General features: G+C 34.1%; 1 protein-coding gene across 4 annotated transcripts in view; it reads right to left on the bottom strand.

The window, feature by feature from the left end:
• Positions 1–6665: 6665 nt before the first annotated feature.
• Positions 6666–20879, bottom strand: part of LOC110446614 — a 112092-nt gene continuing 97878 nt past the window's right edge. For all 4 annotated transcript variants that reach the window (XM_021491844.1, XM_021491843.1, XM_021491845.1 and 1 more), the window contains 7 exons: positions 20167–20253; positions 19531–19695; positions 18702–18803; positions 17490–17594; positions 14966–15103; positions 14115–14207; positions 6666–11571 (listed from right to left, as the gene is read on the bottom strand). In XM_021491844.1, coding sequence (XP_021347519.1) covers positions 11500–11571; positions 14115–14207; positions 14966–15103; positions 17490–17594; positions 18702–18803; positions 19531–19695; positions 20167–20253 — 762 coding nt within the window. In that variant the 3' untranslated portion in view covers positions 6666–11499. The remainder of the gene's footprint in view (positions 11572–14114; positions 14208–14965; positions 15104–17489; positions 17595–18701; positions 18804–19530; positions 19696–20166; positions 20254–20879) is intronic.

The raw sequence follows: 20879 nt of genomic DNA on the forward strand, positions 1-20879 counted from the left end.
TTATATTTGCATACTGAGTTTCGGTTTCCCTTCTTCAGTTTTGAAGATGTGTGTTTATTTCTAATTTCATTTAAAAGAAAAAGGAAAGAAAAAAAAAGAAAGAAAAAAATCTGTCATGTGGTTCAAAACGATCGATTCTAATGTATAGTAGGTTTGTTAGTAAGAACCAACAAGACTCAAGCTATTTAGGGCAATGTAAAATTCCTGTAGGAGTATTTCGTCTAAATGAATTCTAGTACATGAAGGGACAATCTTTTTGTTCATTTCCACACTTTAACTTGCGTTGTATCATGGGAATTTGGTATTGGAAGTTTGAATTTGATTTGCGTAAAACGCACTTCTTATGCTCATGTGAAAACTAGCGATAAACAAATCTAATTTTATAACTCAATTAGTCTATTGTATAGTGAATGTTCCAGTCCTCAATCAATATTTTCACTGGTTTTTATCTATCGATTACATTTTTAAGGATAATTCTGTCACAACAACAAAAATATCTTAATAATGAAATTATTTTCACTCTATACATGGTCTCTTACATTTTAACTGTTTGGTAATTTTCTGTCGTCGAAACTGCACGATGAATAAGCTTTGGCCAAAACCAGACAAAGAGCTTGGAAATTCCCGTCATGTTGGAGAGGAGATATAACGTAGTTTGTGCTGATTAAATGAGAGGGCACAAATTGCTTGACGTGGTAGTCAATTATGAGTTACATTAGGCAGGTAATGTGGGGAAATCTAATACAGGTTCCGGAAATCCCTCCTCCCTCCTGCTGCGCCTCAACAGGTGCAGGTGTAAACCCTGTCTGTGTCAATCTATATCAACCAATTGACTATAATCAGCACTTGTTATCGACTACCAGATGTCAGTAAGTACCGTCTGTCTATGATTATCACCTGTCTGTAGCTACAAACAGTTTGTAACTAATTTCTGTCTTTAATTCAACCTGTCTATAACTACCATCTATCTATAATTATTACCTGTCTATAACTATTACCTGTCTATAACTATCATATGTCTATAACTACCACCTGTCTATAACTACTACCTGCCTATAACTACCACCTGTCAATAACAACCACATGTCTATAACTACCACCTAAATATAACTCTCAAATATCTATAACTACTACCTGTCTATAACTACCACCAGTCTATAACTACTACATGTCTATAACTATCACATGTCTATAACTACTACCTGTCTATAACTACAACCAGTCTATAACTACTACATGTCTATAACTATCACATGTCTATAAATACTACCTGTCTATAACAACCACATGTCTATAACTATCACATGTCTATAACTATCACTTGTCTATATCTACCACCTGTCTATAACTACCACCTGTCTATAACTATGACATATCTATAACTACTACCTGTCTATAACTATCACATGTCTATAACTACTACCTGTCTATAACAACCACATGTCTATAACTATCACATGTCTATAACAACCACCTGTCTATAACAACCACATGTATATAACTATCACATACCTATAACTACTACCTGTATATAACTACCACCTGTCTATAACAACCACATGTCTATAACAACCACATGTCTATCACTATCACCAGTCTATAACTTCTACTTGTCAATAACTACCACCTGTCTATAACTACCACCAGTATATAACTTCTACCTGTCTATAACTATCACATGTCTATCACTGCTACCTGTCTATAACTATGACATATCTATAACAACCACCTGTCTATAACAACCACATGTATATAACTATCACATATCTATAACTACTACCTGTATATAACTACCACCTGTCTATAACAACCACATGTCTATAACTACCACATGTCTATCACTATCACCTGTCTATAACTTCTACTTGTCAATAACTACCACCTGTCTATAACTACTACCAGTATATAACTTCTACCTGTCTATAACTACCACCTGTCTATAACAACCACATGTCTATAACTACCACCAGTCTATAACTTCTACCTGTCTATAACTACCACCAGTATATAACTTCTACCTGTCTATAACTATCACATGTCTATCACTGCTACCTGTCTATAACTATGACATATCTATAACAACCACCTGTCTATAACAACCACATGTATATAACTATCACATATCTATAACTACTACCTGTATATAACTACCACCTGTCTATAACAACCACATGTCTATAACTACCACATGTCTATCACTATCACCTGTCTATAACTTCTACTTGTCAATAACTACCACCTGTCTATAACTACTACCAGTATATAACTTCTACCTGTCTATAACTACCACCTGTCTATAACAACCACATGTCTATAACTACCACCAGTCTATAACTTCTACCTGTCTATAACTACCACCTGTCTATAACTACCACCAGTATATAACTTCTACCTGTCTATAACTACCACATGTCTATAACAACCACATGTCTATAACTACCACCTGTCTATAACTTCTACCTGTCTATAACTATCACTTGTCTATATCTACCACCTGTCTATAACTATGACATATCTATTACTACTACCTGTCTATAACTATCACATGTCTATAACTACTACCTGTCTATAACTATCAAATATCTATAACAATCACATGTCTATAACAACTACCTGTCTATAACAACCACATGTCTACAACTATCACCTGTCTATAACAACCACATGTCTATAACTACCACCTGTCTATAACTATCACATGTCTATAACTACTACCTGTCTATAACTATCACATATCTATAACTACTACCTGTATATAACTATCACCTGTCTATAACAACCACATGTCTATAACTACCACCAGTCTATAACTTCTACCTGTCTATAACTACCACCTGTCTATAACTACCACATGTCTATAACAACCACATGTCTTTAACTATCACATATCTATAACTACCACATGTCTATAACTACTACCTGTCTATAACTTCTACTTGTCTATAACTACCACCAGTATATAACTTCTACCTGTCTATAACTACCACCTGTCTATAACTACCACATGTCTATAACAACCACATGTCTTTAACTATCACATATCTATAACTACCACATGTCTATAACTACTACCTGTCTATAACTTCTACTTGTCTATAACTACCACCAGTATATAACTTCTACCTGTCTATAACTACCACATGTCTATAACTACCACATGTCTATAACTACCACCTGTCTATAACTTCTACCTGTCTATAACTATCACTTGTCTATATCTACCACCTGTCTATAACTATGACATATCTATTACTACTACCTGTCTATAACTATCACATGTCTATAACTACTACCTGTCTATAACTATCAAATATCTATAACAATCACATGTCTATAACAACTACCTGTCTATAACAACCACATGTCTACAACTATCACCTGTCTATAACAACCACATGTCTATAACTACCACCTGTCTATAACTATCACATGTCTATAACTACTACCTGTCTATAACTATCACATATCTATAACTACTACCTGTATATAACTATCACCTGTCTATAACAACCACATGTCTATAACTACCACCAGTCTATAACTTCTACCTGTCTATAACTACCACCTGTCTATAACTACCACATGTCTATAACAACCACATGTCTTTAACTATCACATATCTATAACTACCACATGTCTATAACTACTACCTGTCTATAACTTCTACTTGTCTATAACTACCACCAGTATATAACTTCTACCTGTCTATAACTACCACCTGTCTATAACTACCACATGTCTATAACAACCACATGTCTTTAACTATCACATATCTATAACTACCACATGTCTATAACTACTACCTGTCTATAACTTCTACTTGTCTATAACTACCACCAGTATATAACTTCTACCTGTCTATAACTACCACCTGTCTATAACTACCACATGTCTATAACAACCACATGTCTTTAACTATCACATATCTATAACTACCACATGTCTATAACTACTACCTGTCTATAACTTCTACTTGTCTATAACTACCACCAGTATATAACTTCTACCTGTCTATAACAACCACATGTCTACAACTATCACCTGTCTATAACAACCACATGTTTATAACTACCACCTGTCTATAACTATCACATGTCTATAACTACTACCTGTCTATAACTATCACATATCTATAACTACTACCTGTATATAACTATCACCTGTCTATAACAACCACATGTCTATAACTACCACCAGTCTATAACTTCTACCTGTCTATAACTACCACCTGTCTATAACTACCACATGTCTATAACAACCACATGTCTTTAACTATCACATATCTATAACTACCACATGTCTATAACTACTACCTGTCTATAACTTCTACTTGTCTATAACTACCACCAGTATATAACTTCTACCTGTCTATAACTACCACCTGTCTATAACTACCACATGTCTATAACAACCACATGTCTTTAACTATCACATATCTATAACTACCACATGTCTATAACTACTACCTGTCTATAACTTCTACTTGTCTATAACTACCACCAGTATATAACTTCTACCTGTCTATAACAACCACATGTCTACAACTATCACCTGTCTATAACAACCACATGTTTATAACTACCACCTGTCTATAACTATCACATGTCTATAACTACCACCTGTCTATAACTATCACATATCTATAACTACTACCTGTATATAACTATCACCTGTCTATAACAACCACATGTCTATAACTACCCCCAGTCTATAACTTCTACCTGTCTATAACTACCACCTGTCTATAACTACCACATGTATATAACAACCACATGCCTTTAACTATCACATATCTATAACTACCACATGTCTATAACTACTACCTGTCTATAACTTCTACTTGTCTATAACTACCACCAGTATATAACTTCTACCTGTCTATAACTACCACCTGTCTATAACAACCCCATGTCTATAACTACCACCCGTCTATAACAAGCACATGTCTATAAAACCACCAGTATATAACTTCTACCTGTCTATAACTATCACATATCTATAACAACCACCTGTCTATAACTATTACATATCTATAACTACCACCTGTCTATAACTATCACATATCTATAACAACAACCTCTCTATAACTATAACATATCTATAACTACCACCTGTCTATAACTACAACCTGTCTATAACTATCACATGTCTATAACTACCACATGTCTATAACTACCACAAGTCTATAACTATGTCATATCTATAACAACCACCTGTCTATAACTATTACATATCTATAACTACCACCTGTCTATAACTATCACATGTCTATAACTACTACCTGTCTATAACTATCACATATCTATAACTACTCTGATATAACTACCACCTGTCTATAACAACCACATGTCCATAACTACCACCAGTATATAAATTCTAACTGTCTATAACTAACACCTGTCTATAACTATCACATATCGATAACAACCACCTGTCTATAACTATAACATATCTATAACTACCTCCTATCTATAACTACCACCTGTCTATAACTACCACCTGTCTATAACTATCACATATCTATAACAACAACCTCTCTATAAATATAACATATCTATAACTACCACCTGTCTATAACTACAACCTGTCTATAACTATCACATGTCTATAACTACCACATGTCTATAACTACCACAAGTCTATAACTATGTCATATCTATAACAACCACCTGTCTATAACTATTACATATCTATAACTACCACCTGTCTATAACTATCACATGTCTATAACTACTACCTGTCTATAACTATCACATATCTATAACTACTACCTGTATATACCAACCACCTGTCTATAACTATCACATATCTATAACTACTCTGATATAACTACCACCTGTCTATAACAACCACATGTCTATAACTACCACCAGTATATAAATTCTAACTGTCTATAACTAACACCTGTCTATAACTATCACATATCTATAACAACCACCTGTCTATAACTATAACATATCTATAACTACCACCTATCTACAACTACCACCTGTCTATAACTACCACCTGTCTATAACTATCACATGTCTATAACTACCACATGTCTATAACTACCACCAGTCTATAACTATGTCATATCTATAACAACCACCTGTCTATAACTATTACATATCTATAACTACTACCTGTCTACAACTACCACCTGTCTATAACTACCACTTGTCTTTAACTACCACCAGTATATAACTACCACTTATCAAGGACTACCACCTGTCTATAACTACCACCAGTCTATAACTATCACATGTCTATAACTATCACATGTCTATAACTACCACCAGTATATAACTACCACATATCTATACCAACCACCTGTATATAACTACCACATATCTATAACAACCACCTGTCTATAACTACCACCTGTCTATAACTACCACATGTCTATAACTACCACTTATCTAGGACTACCACCTGGTTATAATGAGCATCTTTCTATTACTAAAATACCGTTAAATCATTATAAAATTACATATACCAACAGCGTCAACGCCGCGAGAACGAAAACTACAAAAAAGATACTGAAACAGGAACCAAAATGTCATCACAAAGAAAGAAAGAAACCATAATGAAAACATTATGCAAGGCGCATCAGGATGATAATCACCACAAATATGCATACATGTATACACATGTATTTTATTTAAAAATAAAATTAAATCACATTGCATTTTCATCTTTTAATGTTTTCCAATTTATCACAGGTATGTTGTTTGATTAGTAATACATTGTAATTAAACGACAAAAACGACCTCTCAAGAATTGTTATACAAAAAAGTATTATCACAGAATCGTTTGGCCCAGATGAATGTCAAATAAACGAGCCGTACACTAAAATTTTATAACTAAAATTAATTGAAATTAATCACATCATAACCATCTGAAAGTGACTATCAAATGGTTGTTTTATCGTAAGACGATAATCAATCATTCTGACAAAAAAAAACAGATTTTGATATATATTTCAATAATAATGAAATATTCGAGACTAAAATGTTCAACTAATGTCAAATTAAACTACCAGCATTTCGATCAACAAGGACTCAGCCATTCATATTTGGCGTCTTTAAAAATTAAGGATAATTTAAGTTAAAGGGTAGCACAGTATTAGTTATAATCACCAAGAAGAGTTCCACTCGAATTTATTTATAACTTAAGAGTATTCTCCCTTCTATATAGAACATGGAGCAACCGATAAGGAATTTTCTGGTTTAGAGTTACTTCCCTTTTCAAGTTTTTCATTGACTTTGGAGCCCACAAATTGGACACTAATTTTGATCAATCTTAGTTGAAATTCCTAAATGGAAAAGTTGATAAAGCGTAGGGTTTTGTAATGTAAAGTTCCTGGGTTCGACCCCTCCTTATTTTGTGCTCACTTTTTATTTCTATTTTAAAGCATTCAAATTTCAAACAGCTGAAATTTCGTAAAATGCATGGCAATAGGTGAGTTTTATGGAACACTTTATTTAAAAGGGGATTAAACAAATATACCACAGTGGTGACAATGGTATTATTTGAGTTGAACTTGCTAGTCCCTTTACCTTAAACCTTATGTTGATACATCAAACGTTAAGATATTTTAACAAACTTGTCAAATCATAATACCATATTTAATGACATTTCAAATAATTTCCCGTGAAGGACAATACTATTTATCGGAATTTTATTCTACAAAAGAACTACAAACTTAACAGAAGGTACTAGAACGAACAATATTCGAAGGAAAATAATATTTTTTTTAAAATAATGACAATAGTTATAGTTATCGCGATCACATTATTACCCAAAATAAATCAACGGAAAAATCACAATATTTAAGAGTACAAAAATAGACATCAGGTAGCTTTATAATGAAAATATGTTCTACAGTAGAAACGTGTTAATCTGGACATATGTACATAGAAACGTATTAATCCGGATACATGTACAGTAGAAACGTGTTAATCCGGAAACCTGTACAGTAAAACACGTTAATCCGATCAAATGTACATGTATGGTATAGTTCCGTTAATCCGGACTCATGTACAGTAGGAACTCGTGTTTACAATAAGAACTCCCTAATCCTGAAATATGTACAGTAAGACTCGTTAATCCAGACATATGTACAATAAGAACACATTAACCCGGACACCTGTAAAGTCAGAACTCGTTAATGACATCTGTAAAGTAAGAACTCGTTAATGACACATGTACAGTGGGAACACGTTAACCCGGATATAAGTACGGTAAGAACTCGTTAATCCGGACATATTGAAAATAAGAACACGTTAACCCGGACACCTGTTACGTCAGAACTCGTTAAAGACATCTGTACAGTAAGAACTCGTTAACCCGAACATCTGTACAATTAGAACCCGTTAATCCGGACATATGTTCATCTACAATCGAATTTCGATAATTCGGTCACATGTACAGAAGACTTTCGTTAATCCGGTCACATGTACAGAAGACTTTCGTTAATCCGGTCACATGTTCAGAAGACTTTCGTTAATCCGGTCACATGTACGGTATAAACACTTTGATCCGGACACGTTGGTGTTTCTGTATACATTGAAAACTCTTTGTGTATCATTTAATTTGTTGGAATTCCTACCACAAAAGGAACCCGTCTAATTTGCGTTTTTGAACGGTTCCATAATAAAAAATGGTCTAAAAAAACTGTTAATCTGTAAAACACATGAAATCTATAAAAATAGGAAGAGATTTTAATAGATCTTTTAGTTTTATTGATCAAGAATCAACATTACTTATCGTATTTTTCCGTCATTTTTTTTTTCATTTTTTTCAACCTTCAAATATTGTATTTCTCGTTTTGGAAGAACCAAATTATACGTTGAACTTGAAATTTGGAAAAAAAAGAAGAATATCTAACATTAAAATGTGCGTTACATTTATGTAATATCCATTTAACTGATATAACTATTTATACATTTTTTTAGTTCAACATTTGAATTCAAAACTGTTCATATTTTTTATGGATTAATTTTTATTACGTTTAATTATGTTTAGTTGCAAAAATGACATGATACTGTTTTAGTGAAGTTCGTTATCGATGAAAATTCAAATGTTTTTGCTCCAGTAGCAAACTATATAACATCGTTGTTAGAATAAATAAAATAAATAAAGTAAATACATGTGTTTTGAAATATGTATATACCAATCTTAAATGTATAAAAAGGTATCATAATTAAATTAAATTTGGCAGATAAATAATTTTTACCGTTGAAATTATATCACAGACGATTAATAAATATGTATATTTTCAAATTAATGACATTTAAACTTTGAAAAACATTAATATCTGCAGGAGTAGCCAACAAGACGTACAGTACATATCATTACCCTATTTTATATTCAAGGGAGACCATCTTTATTCAGGAAGAATTAAAACGCATCATGCGCTCGTATATAAGCTATAAAACAATCGGCCTCTAACAAGCCACGCTTGTCAGCATCAAAAACCGGTGTGTGGAAGTGAGAAAACATTATGTCCGGACAGACGTCGCCATTGATGGATAATTCCAACAAACATTGTAAGATAAATCACAATTTGTACCTTCCTCGTCTAGGTCCTGTCCCGGTGGGAAAGGTCCATAAAAGGACTGGGATGTAACCGAGTGGGTCGTCTCCTACATCAAGCTACCTGGAGCTGTCAAACGTACCCTTCACGACCGACACCGGGCGTCCATTATCACTTCCGTACACAGCTCGTGTGTATCAATTAACGTAAGATCGGAGGACACAACGTCCTTCTGCTAAATATCACTCTTGGGCCCTGTGGGGATTACGCCGACACGAATAATGAAATCTTACAAGCCTACTGCAGCAACTTGTCCACTTAGAAGGTCAAGCGCTGTTGCTGGGTTGAAGGACAATGTCGCGCGACGCCACGATCACTCAAATGCTAGTTAGTCTATTGACATATATGGAAGTCTTTGTCTTCGTCAGTGTCGACTCTCCAGACAAAAGATGGCTACATTCGCCTCAAAATAATGTTTATCTTAAAGATCACAAATTGTCAAGACTCCTTTTTGGTCCCCGTCATATTGGCAAAACATACGTCTTCCCCTCACAATTGGCAATTATCTAAATCTACAGAGGTCATGTTCATTTATTTCGTAATCACAGATAGAGTCATTTGAGTTGTCAATTTATGGGTAATTGAACACTCTCTATCAATTATTAAAAGGAAATATAAATGCGCCGACATAATCATAGAAAAGAAATTTATGATTGTGAATCATGCAACGATTTTAATAATTCGTTTTGATCCTTTTTGTTACAGTTCCATAAACCATATCCATAAACAATTAAATAAAAAATAAATACATAAATAGTTCAACAGTTGCTACTTACAATATCATGACTAATGCCAATACTTGTATGTCATTACCAAGGTACATCTCCGTTACAACCCAAACCCCAAACTACTATAAGCTGTCCTGACCACATTACTTATCCATCATTGGATATATGATGTTCTAATGACAAAGAGCCATACACGAGGCGTGGGCATATTTACCAACCTCAAGAAAATGTTGAGAAACATCTGGACGTCTCCATCATGGCTCTCCCACTCAAATTAAATTGCACGCCTCGATTATGACTCTTTGTCATTAGAACTTATTTGCACGCCTCGAGGATGGCTCTTTGTCATTAGAACTAATTTGGACGCCTCGTGTATGGCTCTTTGACATTAGACATTAGAACTAATTTAGACGCCTCGTGTATGACTCTTTGTCATTAGAATTATTTTGGACGCCTCGAGTATGGCTCTTTGTCATTAGAACTAATTTGGACGCATCGTGTATGGCTCTTTGACATTAGAACTAATTTGGACGTCTCGTGTATGGCTCTTTGTCATTAGAACTAATTTGGACGCCTCTTGTATGGCTCTTTGACATTAGACATTAGAACTAATTTGGACGCCTCGTGTATGACTCTTTGTCATTAGAATTATTTTGGACGCCTCGAGTATGGCTCTTTGTCATTAGAACTAATTTGGACGCATCGTGTATGGCTCTTTGACATTAGAACTAATTTGGACGTCTCGTGTATGACTCTTTGTCATTAGAATTATTTTGGACGCCTTGTGTATGGCTCATTGTCATTAGAACTAATTTGGACACTTCGAGTATGTCTCTCTGTTACTAAAACTAATTTGAACGCCTCGAGTATGGGTCTCTGTCGCTAGAACTAATTTTGACGTCTTGTGTTTGAGTCTACATCACTTGAATTATTTCTAAAAGCCCTGTGCATGGGTCTGTTCAACTATAATTCATTTTGACGCCTCGTGTATGGCTGTCTGTCACTTAAATTAATTTGCACGCCTCGAGTATGACTCTGTCACTAGAACTTATTTGGGTGCCTCCTGTATGGCTCTCTGTTACTAGAATTAATTTTCAGTCCTAAAGTATGACTCCCTGTCATTATACCTAATTTGGTCGCCTCATGTATGGTTCTTGCCAGTTTTGAGTCTTTTACCAATCCATGCTTCCGTTAGTTCTTTGTAGATATAGGAGCGGCCCTTATTCTTGTAATATACTCCTGTCCCCATTCTCTAAGTAGACCCTGTTGAAGAGAAATATTGAATTAAATATGAATCAATTGATTGTCTAATTAACTTATTTGCTAATAAATTGATCAATTGATCAATTATTTTATTGATTAATTACGGACTACAACTCAACGCCATTAAATAGAAGCTAGATATCTATCTTGATAAAAACAAAGAAAATGAACCGACAGTGGTTGGTACGACTAACATATCAAACGGATGAAGATATGAAAATTACACTAATTGGTTGAGGTTAATACGATGCAAAAACACCAACTGACTGAACTCAATACGAGGAAATATTTAAATGACAGATTAAAATCAAGAAAACCTTATTTAACTGAGGTTTATACAGCGTATGCAATCAACCCCATTTGACATAAGTTTATAAGAAGAAATCCTTAGTTGACAGATAAATACGAAGCGGACTTAATAGGTTAATATATATGTGGAAAAGCTCAAACGACTGAGGTTATTATGAAGAAAATGTTGATTGACCGAGACTGAACCTTATGTGAGCGATTTTAACAAAAAATAATATTTGATGTCCTTAAACAGAAAAAAATGACATGTGGGATATTCATATAGATCTATATCTTCTGTCCGTATCAAATTACAGGCAGAAAGAAAGGTATGAAATTAAAATAAAATTACAACAGGGACAATATTAAACATTGTTCAATCAAAATTTCTATTAAGATAGATGAACATAATACACATACACACACACGCACCCTCACACACACACTCACACACACCCTCACCCTCACTCACACAGAGGATTGCACCTTGCCAAAATTAGGTAATTGACAAGGTAATTGATACAGTTTGCCAAAAATAAATTAAACTGCATCATTCAGCTTGTTTTTTTCCTTCTAGGAATCAACGGTGATGCTAAGGGGCCAAAAATATTGGAAATCCAAATACTCTAGTGCTTACTTATATCATAACATGTTAGACAGTGTAAAGTATATTGGGGGTTAGATGAAGTGTCCAGTCTAGGGTCCATGATTAAAATACTCCATCACTATTTCCTTGAGGTGAGGTCTCAATTTACAAACGTCGATTGAGATTCAACATCGCTGGTTCAAATAAAATTTGAGATGCATTGAAATTGACACCCGTTCTAAAGCAAACAAAGAATGAAATCAGTTCATCAACAAACTGCTTTTGAATAAAACTACAATTGTGTCAGAAAATGATTACTCGGTGTTGTTTCTTGGTATTAGTGTAGACACGGCCGTTAAAATCGAGTTGTTTTAGGTGTTCCTCCAGATTGGAATTGAAGGTTTTTGATGAGTTAAGCGCCATCGTTCAGTCCCATGGTTGACGCTCACAGAGACGAATTAAACCAGATCTCATCCATTTGTCTTTAACAGCACTCTTCTAAATTCGTAATACTAAATTGACTGTTTAAAATCTTTTACGTCATAATTGCCAAAATGTCAAGAAAAACAAATTAATTCAATGTTTCAATTCGTTCTCTACAGTCAACTTTTAAGTCATTAAGACTGTAAAAAACAGGATTATTCAGGACTGTCTGCAATCAATTTCTGACTCTATTACGGTCTGTATCCAATGATTACAAAGTAAGACATTCTACCTTAACAAAAACGACAAGAACGTCCTTCCGATTTTAACTGAAGATTAAATGAAAATCAGATATTTGAAGGCTGCTTTTACTTGCGTAAATGAATAAATTTTAATCATGATCTTCATTTATTTTCTTACAAAACAATCACTAAATGCAAGCGGGTTTGCAAAGAACTTCATATAACTGAAGCGTTTTTGCAGACCAGTCTGCAGATGAGTGACAATCTCGACAATGATTTCTTTTTTCTGTATTGGATAAACACATACTTAATGATGACATCTAAAGACAACAGATACCTTTACTAACTACAGAAACGAGATTTTTGTTCTGTCAGAGAGTATGATAAAGCGTCCATAACAACCCTCTCTCCTAGCAATAGAATAAAAGCAAAATGTCCCATTTCTGATATAAAATAATATCTGATTGGCTCATCATTATAAAAAGCCTTTTTATGCTTTTTTTAACGCATCAAGAACCCAACAGTTGGCTCAGCAAATCTATTTTGGTTCATTCAAAGTGCCCTACTCTGTGGAAGAGACAGAAACGAAAACCTTCTACTTTACAGAAAACCATCTTCTAGTCTTGTACTACCATACGCATAACCTAACCATGATCTTTGAGTTACGACATTATCAGGCATGGTGAACTCTTATTTTTCTTTATTGTATAATATAGTCGTGTGTGTGTCAGAGAAGTAAGTGTGCTATATGTGTGACAATAACGGGATGGTCATATTTGACATATGAGTCTCTCAGACATTATATTAATGCTCTGCACCCCCAAACACGAATCAGAAACTAAAACAAAGTAAAATCTGGCCGTCGATTGGTTCATACTCATTGTGTTTCGTTCCTTTTTCCTTGTTTGCTTTTTTGTCTTTAATAAAAATACAAGTAAATCTCATTTTCTTTTTATTTCACTTAACACTAGATTGGTTGACTAAGAATAGAGAGGGCCACTCACCTCCGAATAATTAAACGATCGACCTAATTTACTAAATATTGGTCGCATTTCTTCATCAGTGTACAAGTATTTGGATATTTCCCCTGGCGGCGGCTGCAACAAAACAAAAAAAAGTGTCAGTAAAGACCAGAGAAAGGCTAAAACATAACAAAAAACCCGTGTCGAAATAGAGGCGAATAGAATAGAATGGAATAGAAGCAATACGCGAAATTTAACATTGATACGAGTCCACACGAATAAAGGAAAGAGATTTAACATGACGAGTGTACGCGTCAACACAAAGACGAGAACGATGGGTTAGCATAGAAAGAGACGAGATTTAACAGAACAGATGTCCGCGTAAACCGTGAGGATAGAAAGGCTTAAACAAAGCAATGCTACGAGTCAACAGTGAGGATAGAAAGGCTAAAACAAAGCAATGCTACGAGTCAACGGTGAGGATAGAAAGGCTAAAACAAAGCAATGCTACGAGTCAAGATAGAGGGGAGAAAGATGCAGACGTAACAAACAACCTTCTGAACATAATCAATAAAATGTGTGACATGAAGTTAAGATATTTTAACTATAGCTGTATAAGATTACTAAATAAAAACTGTAAATATCCATTGTAATAAGAATATTTGCATAAACAATGGATGAAATCTTTAAAAATATGGCGCGTGAATAGCATATAAGATTTCCGCACCTGATGACGATGGGCATTAGATTACTGTAATTTATCTTTGACAAGTATTTTGACTGAAATGTTAATAAAACTCGAATACTTATTTTTGTGACTTGTCAGGAGCCTTTTGCTGTTTTATGACTTGAAGATAAGGCTTATAGAGTAAGATCATAATACAAGGACGTACCAGCATGGTTTTGCCGCGCAACGTTGAGACCCGTCTAACTAAGTATAACATGGTAGTGGCAAGAATTTTCAGGTTCCTTTCGCCTACGTCTGTCAGAGGTTGTGATGACAAACCGTAGTCAACTGGCTTCATCAGCAACTGGAAGGAAGTAGTTTTATCATTTACTGACTTTTTTATGCAATGCAACATACATATACATTTTGACACGTAAAACTAAGGCAGAATTAAGGTGACTTTCTTTCGTTTACCCCCGTCTTTCACGTGAAAAAGAATATCAAAATTATTCTCGTTCTGCCGCTGTAACTTGTTCAATGATAAACACATGTAACGGAAACACTTTTGGGATCCTTTATATAAAAAATACTACTTACTGTTAAAATTTATTTTATGCGAGATTATATTTGTTTAAGTTTGAGATGAACTACAAACTCAAATTTTTACAAGTTTTGATTTATTTGAATTTCCACCACGTAATGGATAAATAAGTTTTCGATTAGTTCACGGATTGAGAGTCTTTCTGGATAGATTTATTAAAACACAAAGTCGCCCGTAGTTAATAGAATGGACAGAGAAATAAATTAGCACGTCGGGTGAGAGTTGTTCATCTACAGTTATAGCTTGACAACTGTCTCACGCTGAGAATAAGAATTTTATTTATTACGTTGGATTATGTTAGTTGAAACGTGATATCTATCGTAATTTCATAACGTCTTTCACACTGAAAACTGCTTTCCAATAACAAAATAATGCCAAAACGATATGGAATATATTTTTACCTTTTACTCTTTGAGCCGAGGTAGAATAGTCAGATGACGTCATCAATTCATATGAAATATTACATTTTATTGTGAGGTTGACTTTTTTTTGTTTTAAACAATGACAACTATCCAAGGTAGCACTCGTAAAGTAGAACCTTACACTGCACGCATTTTTTATCATTCTTGAAATTCACAGATTGAAATTATGTCATATGTCTAGCTAATTTGTTAATTAATGAGGTCACTTTATTTGAAATTTATAGTATCAATCATCATTTGAATGCATGGGTTTGAAGAACGCACGTGGTAAATAGGCTAGATATCTGTCATGTTTTTTAAATTTTAGATTGGGATCTTTCAAAAGTATTCTCTTTAAATTTATTAATTGCAATGTCACGAAGGCAAACGTATTTAAGTGTTCTTTTAATCATTTCTTTCCATAAAATTGATTACGAAGACCCAGAAGGTGTAACTCATTTTGGAAATAAATGATTTATGTCTGAGAGAACCAATTTCTAGAATCATATTTCAATCAGAAAGTACAAGTTTTCGATAGTGAAGAAACCACAAGATTCCAAAGTAATATGAATGACGTCAGCAAAATACGTTTAAAGCCCTACAAGTTTATTTCTCATTTCAATAGATTCCTCGATTTGTATAGTCTCTTATTTACCATATACTGTAATGAATCAGAAGCGATTCCACAAACAGGCCATTTTTCAGTAAAGTGCATATTTGTCTCGTCTGTAGCCATAGGGGAATCGGTACCTTCGACACTATTGTCGATATTCACTTGTGTGAAATATTCTTCTACGTCCTCTTCAAAAGAAATAATATTCCATAAAAATGGCATGTTTCCATGCATTTTACAAAATTGTAGTCTTAGAAATTTGAAACCGAAAAAAATATTAAACAAGAGTAGCGCGGGGCGGAACAATATACGCCAATCGAATGCCATATAGTGTTATATACTTTCTTACATTGGAATAAGATCTGCATCATTCTAATAGTGGTTAGCTGACATGCTATAAAAAAATGTAGGAGATCATCTCCGGACAAAAAAAAATCATATACTAAAATGAACAAAGGGCAATAACTTTTGGAAAAATTGTCGAATCAAAATTCTTTTAAGGGAGACACAACTTCATATCATGATTATAATGTATAACAAGTTTCTAAGAGATCCGTTGAAAAATGTAGGAGGGATTGCCGGCCGGCCGGACAACCCCATACCATAATACTTCCATCAAATTTGACAGGCGTATACAAACGAAAACTGCAGTGGTCGAGCTCGGAATCTTCACATTGCAACGTCTACACTTAAACCATGTGACCATACAGGAAACATGAAGGAACAACATCAAAATAAATTCCAATGTATGGGCCACAGAGCAAAATAAAAACTTCACATGGTAATTCGAAGTAACTCTAAGTCAGAAAATCTCCTTTTGGTTATTTTATCTCCTATATAAAAGGAAGAATACTCCAAGCAAAAAACCCAGATGCAGTGGTACCATTTAATGTTTGTTTTGTGCATCCTCCTTTCGTGAGCAAATGTGTTTTTTTCGTATCGTCTTAGTTAGGTTAGGAGGTTATCAATGTAAATTAACGATGACATTTTACTCAACCAAACTCCTCCCCCTCATTATGATTTAATGAATACATATACATGTATTATAGGGAGTCAAACTAGCAATAATTTAAAAACATACAACTTTCAGTCATCAACTTCGTACGGCGCCCTGCCCTACACTTTACAAACTTACAGTTGTTACAAGACTCCTGGAGATAAAGATTCCTACGATGAGAAGGAAGGCCTCCGCATCACCAATATTCGTTGTCCTCCCGTTATCAGTAAACTGCAATCTGTCCTATTAGCAGAATTGACACTTACATTATCACATTTTGATTAAATTGTCGTCTGATAACACTTTTTCCTACTTCTACAAAAAAAAATTCAATGCAAACATGCCCTGGTTCCTCAAAGGTTAGTTAACTTTAACCAGTGGTTAGTAAACATGCAGATTTTCGCCACTTGATAAAAGGGGTTTTCAAAGCGAAATGAGTCCTCAAACCAGATCAATCTGATCTGTCTAAACAAAATAGTGAAATGATGTCAGGTGTTCTTGATTTTGATGTATTCAAATTTAAAAAATTCCCCTAACCACTGGTTAACTCTATCAAACTTTGAGCAGACGGGGCCTGCTATGCTATAGTTTAAGTTTGGAAAAGTGTTATTTTCGAGTTAATATAGAAGTATACTGATACGCTTAGAGTTGCTTAGCGGTTTCGAGAGTTATTTTGTCAAACACATTCATATACGATATCAATCCACTGCATCTTCTTAACTATCGTAACCATCACAACGGTAATCTTGTCGCGACAAAAACCTGTCATGAAAATAATCCTGAAACTAATACTTATATTTCTGTGATGTTCTTGACAAATTGTATATTGAAAATAAGACAAGGTTAAGATACGTAATGTAAAAATTGCCATAGTCGTTCACTTTAGTGTATTTATTAAACAAAAAGAGAGATTTATAAACAAGTTAAATTACATACTGTAAATTAGTAATATTTCGCATGATCTTTATTTTCGCGTAAAAATGACTCAAACATTGTTTATTTCAGTATCTTTAGAAACAAGTATTCATTCATTACGTCAGCAAAACATATTCAGTGAGTTGATGTCTACAGAAAGGTAGGTTTGCAAAATTTAATGTGAGTTTCATTTGAGTTCGATAACCACTATTAAAACCAGTCATTTGTGGTGAAACCTTAACTTTTCAATACAAATAATATGCGCTTTTGATTTTACAATATATACTTAAAATGAAAGCATATATTTCATCGAAATTCGAAGGCCAATCGCAAAACCTCGGAACATAACAGAAAACAAAATCAAAATTCATTAGATGGTTTTCCTGTTCTCTGTAGTCGGAAGAGGAAACAATATTAGAATAAAGCAAATCTTACCAGTTCAGCCTGCCAGAAGTAACCGTCAGGGAAGCGCTTGCCATTACGGACTAGTTCAAACACAGCAGACTTCCTGTGTGTGCCCAGTACCCCAGAGCTGGGCTGTAATATCCATGTACTTTTGACATGTAATTTGTTATGTATAAAAGCAATGCATTACATTTACGTAAGTCTTTCTAACACTTTAATTCGAAATGAGGGCAACATGTTAACGTATCTAATTAAATTCTAGACTAAAATGGCCGCTCTAAAAGCGTCACCGAAAGTGAGAAAGCTACTTTATTGTCAAATTGACTTTGAAACACACGCGAGCTTGTATTTATATAGACAACCTTTTAAAAAAGGAAGTAAGGTTTCGTAAACCAATGGGAAACAACACGTGTGCACTGATTGTACTTTTATAGTTTCGCAGCAAACTGGAAGCAGCGTTTTTGCTTTATATGAAGTCAAGGTCATGTCAACGCTATATGTAGAAATCAATGTATACTACATACATTTTGTACCTCAAGTTTCATCACAAAGTCTTCAGCGATTTTCAATACTGGCCAAGACATAAACAGAATACCTTAAACGATATTAACCTAGTTTTTCTTGAACTCTAATTGTGATATCAACGTCGGAATGAGGGCCATGCAAGATATTGCCATGATTAATCAATGAATGGGATAATCACTAACAGTGACAAACACTATCTGCGCCACATATTCATGTACATCAAAGAGATCTATGATTCTCGATCTGACCATGCAATCTAAATTGATCACAAAGGGGAGTAAAGATTGTTTAGGCTTTTCCCGAGCAAGCTCATCAAACATTGAATAGTCCTCACCATGATTTCGGTGATATGATAGACGAGATTTTCGACGACGTACTGAAGTTCCTGTAGCATTACATTTGTCTCCTTGTCCCCAGACCTGTCACGCAGTAGATTCGTCAGGTCATAAGCCTGGGGACTCACCACGTCCGCTAACACTGGATATATATTCCCACTGGGCTGAAATTAGGTCACAAAATCAAATGATGTATGCACTTTTGCTCACGGAACTTGTAATAATTTTCCAATAAAATATTACTGATATGATGGGTAATAAAGTAGGTCGGAAATATCACAGATAAGACTATCTGTCTCATGAAATATGAATGAAAAGGACCTTTCACAATAAATGGTCACAACATTAGACAGTGGGTGATAAGTGAATATATTACCATTACAGTGAGAATAAGCCACAAAAAAGGATTTATAAGAAATAAAGAAAGTGAAAAACATTGGACTTAAGAATACGTTTGGTGATCAGTTATTTTTCACGATTATTCTTATCTAAATGATATATTCCAACACAAAAGACGATGAAAATTGCTTAGAATCATTGTCGGCTTCAAACATGCCATTTCTACATCGACTCATTTACAGGAAGGAAACTGTTTAACTAAGAGCAAGTCTTAAAGAATCAACAGTCATACTTACATTTAGGTATATTCTGTGCAAAGCAGCGACAATCTCTTTAAGAATGATACCAAACAGGAACACACTACTAGGCCTGTTACCTACATTCTGTGGATTTAAAACAAATAGCTAAATGAAAAATATCAACTCTACAATATTTGTCACAAATGGATATGGATGAATTTGTGTTTTTAATATTTTTTCTTATTATTGTAAGTGATAAATATTAATCACTCATTTTCTCAAAATATCAATACTGCGTAAATTGGCGAGGAGAGTGTTTTTTTCATTCATTTATCCCACAAAAATGTATTCAGACATATCAAAACAAAACGATAACCGTTATTGTTAATTTCGCAAATAAAATACTTACAAATAATATTTGCGAAGTTTAACAGTATTGAATTTAGCTTTGCTTTTCTGTGCTATGTTTACCTCACTTGTGTTAATGGTAGTTCATCAAACTGCTATTACTGATATCGGTAGGTACGTTAAAGTGAAGTGCTTACAGTGTCCACGTATATGTGTATCAAGGCACATCTAAAGTCTCCCTAAGGCTATTGTTCAATTTTTCAATAAATTGTTTAACTAGGCAAAAATTTCATCATTTTCCTACCGCTGCAACCTCATAATCAAACAACAAACAAAGATCAGCATTATATATATATTAGTAATTTATATGTATTCTAAACGTGAAGAGATGAATCATAATCTCTGAACAGCTAAATAGAGAT

The sequence above is a fragment of the Mizuhopecten yessoensis genome, unplaced genomic scaffold (assembly GCF_002113885.1).
Source record: "Mizuhopecten yessoensis strain PY_sf001 unplaced genomic scaffold, ASM211388v2 scaffold2891, whole genome shotgun sequence".
Taxonomy (NCBI): Eukaryota; Metazoa; Mollusca; class Bivalvia; order Pectinida; family Pectinidae; genus Mizuhopecten; species Mizuhopecten yessoensis.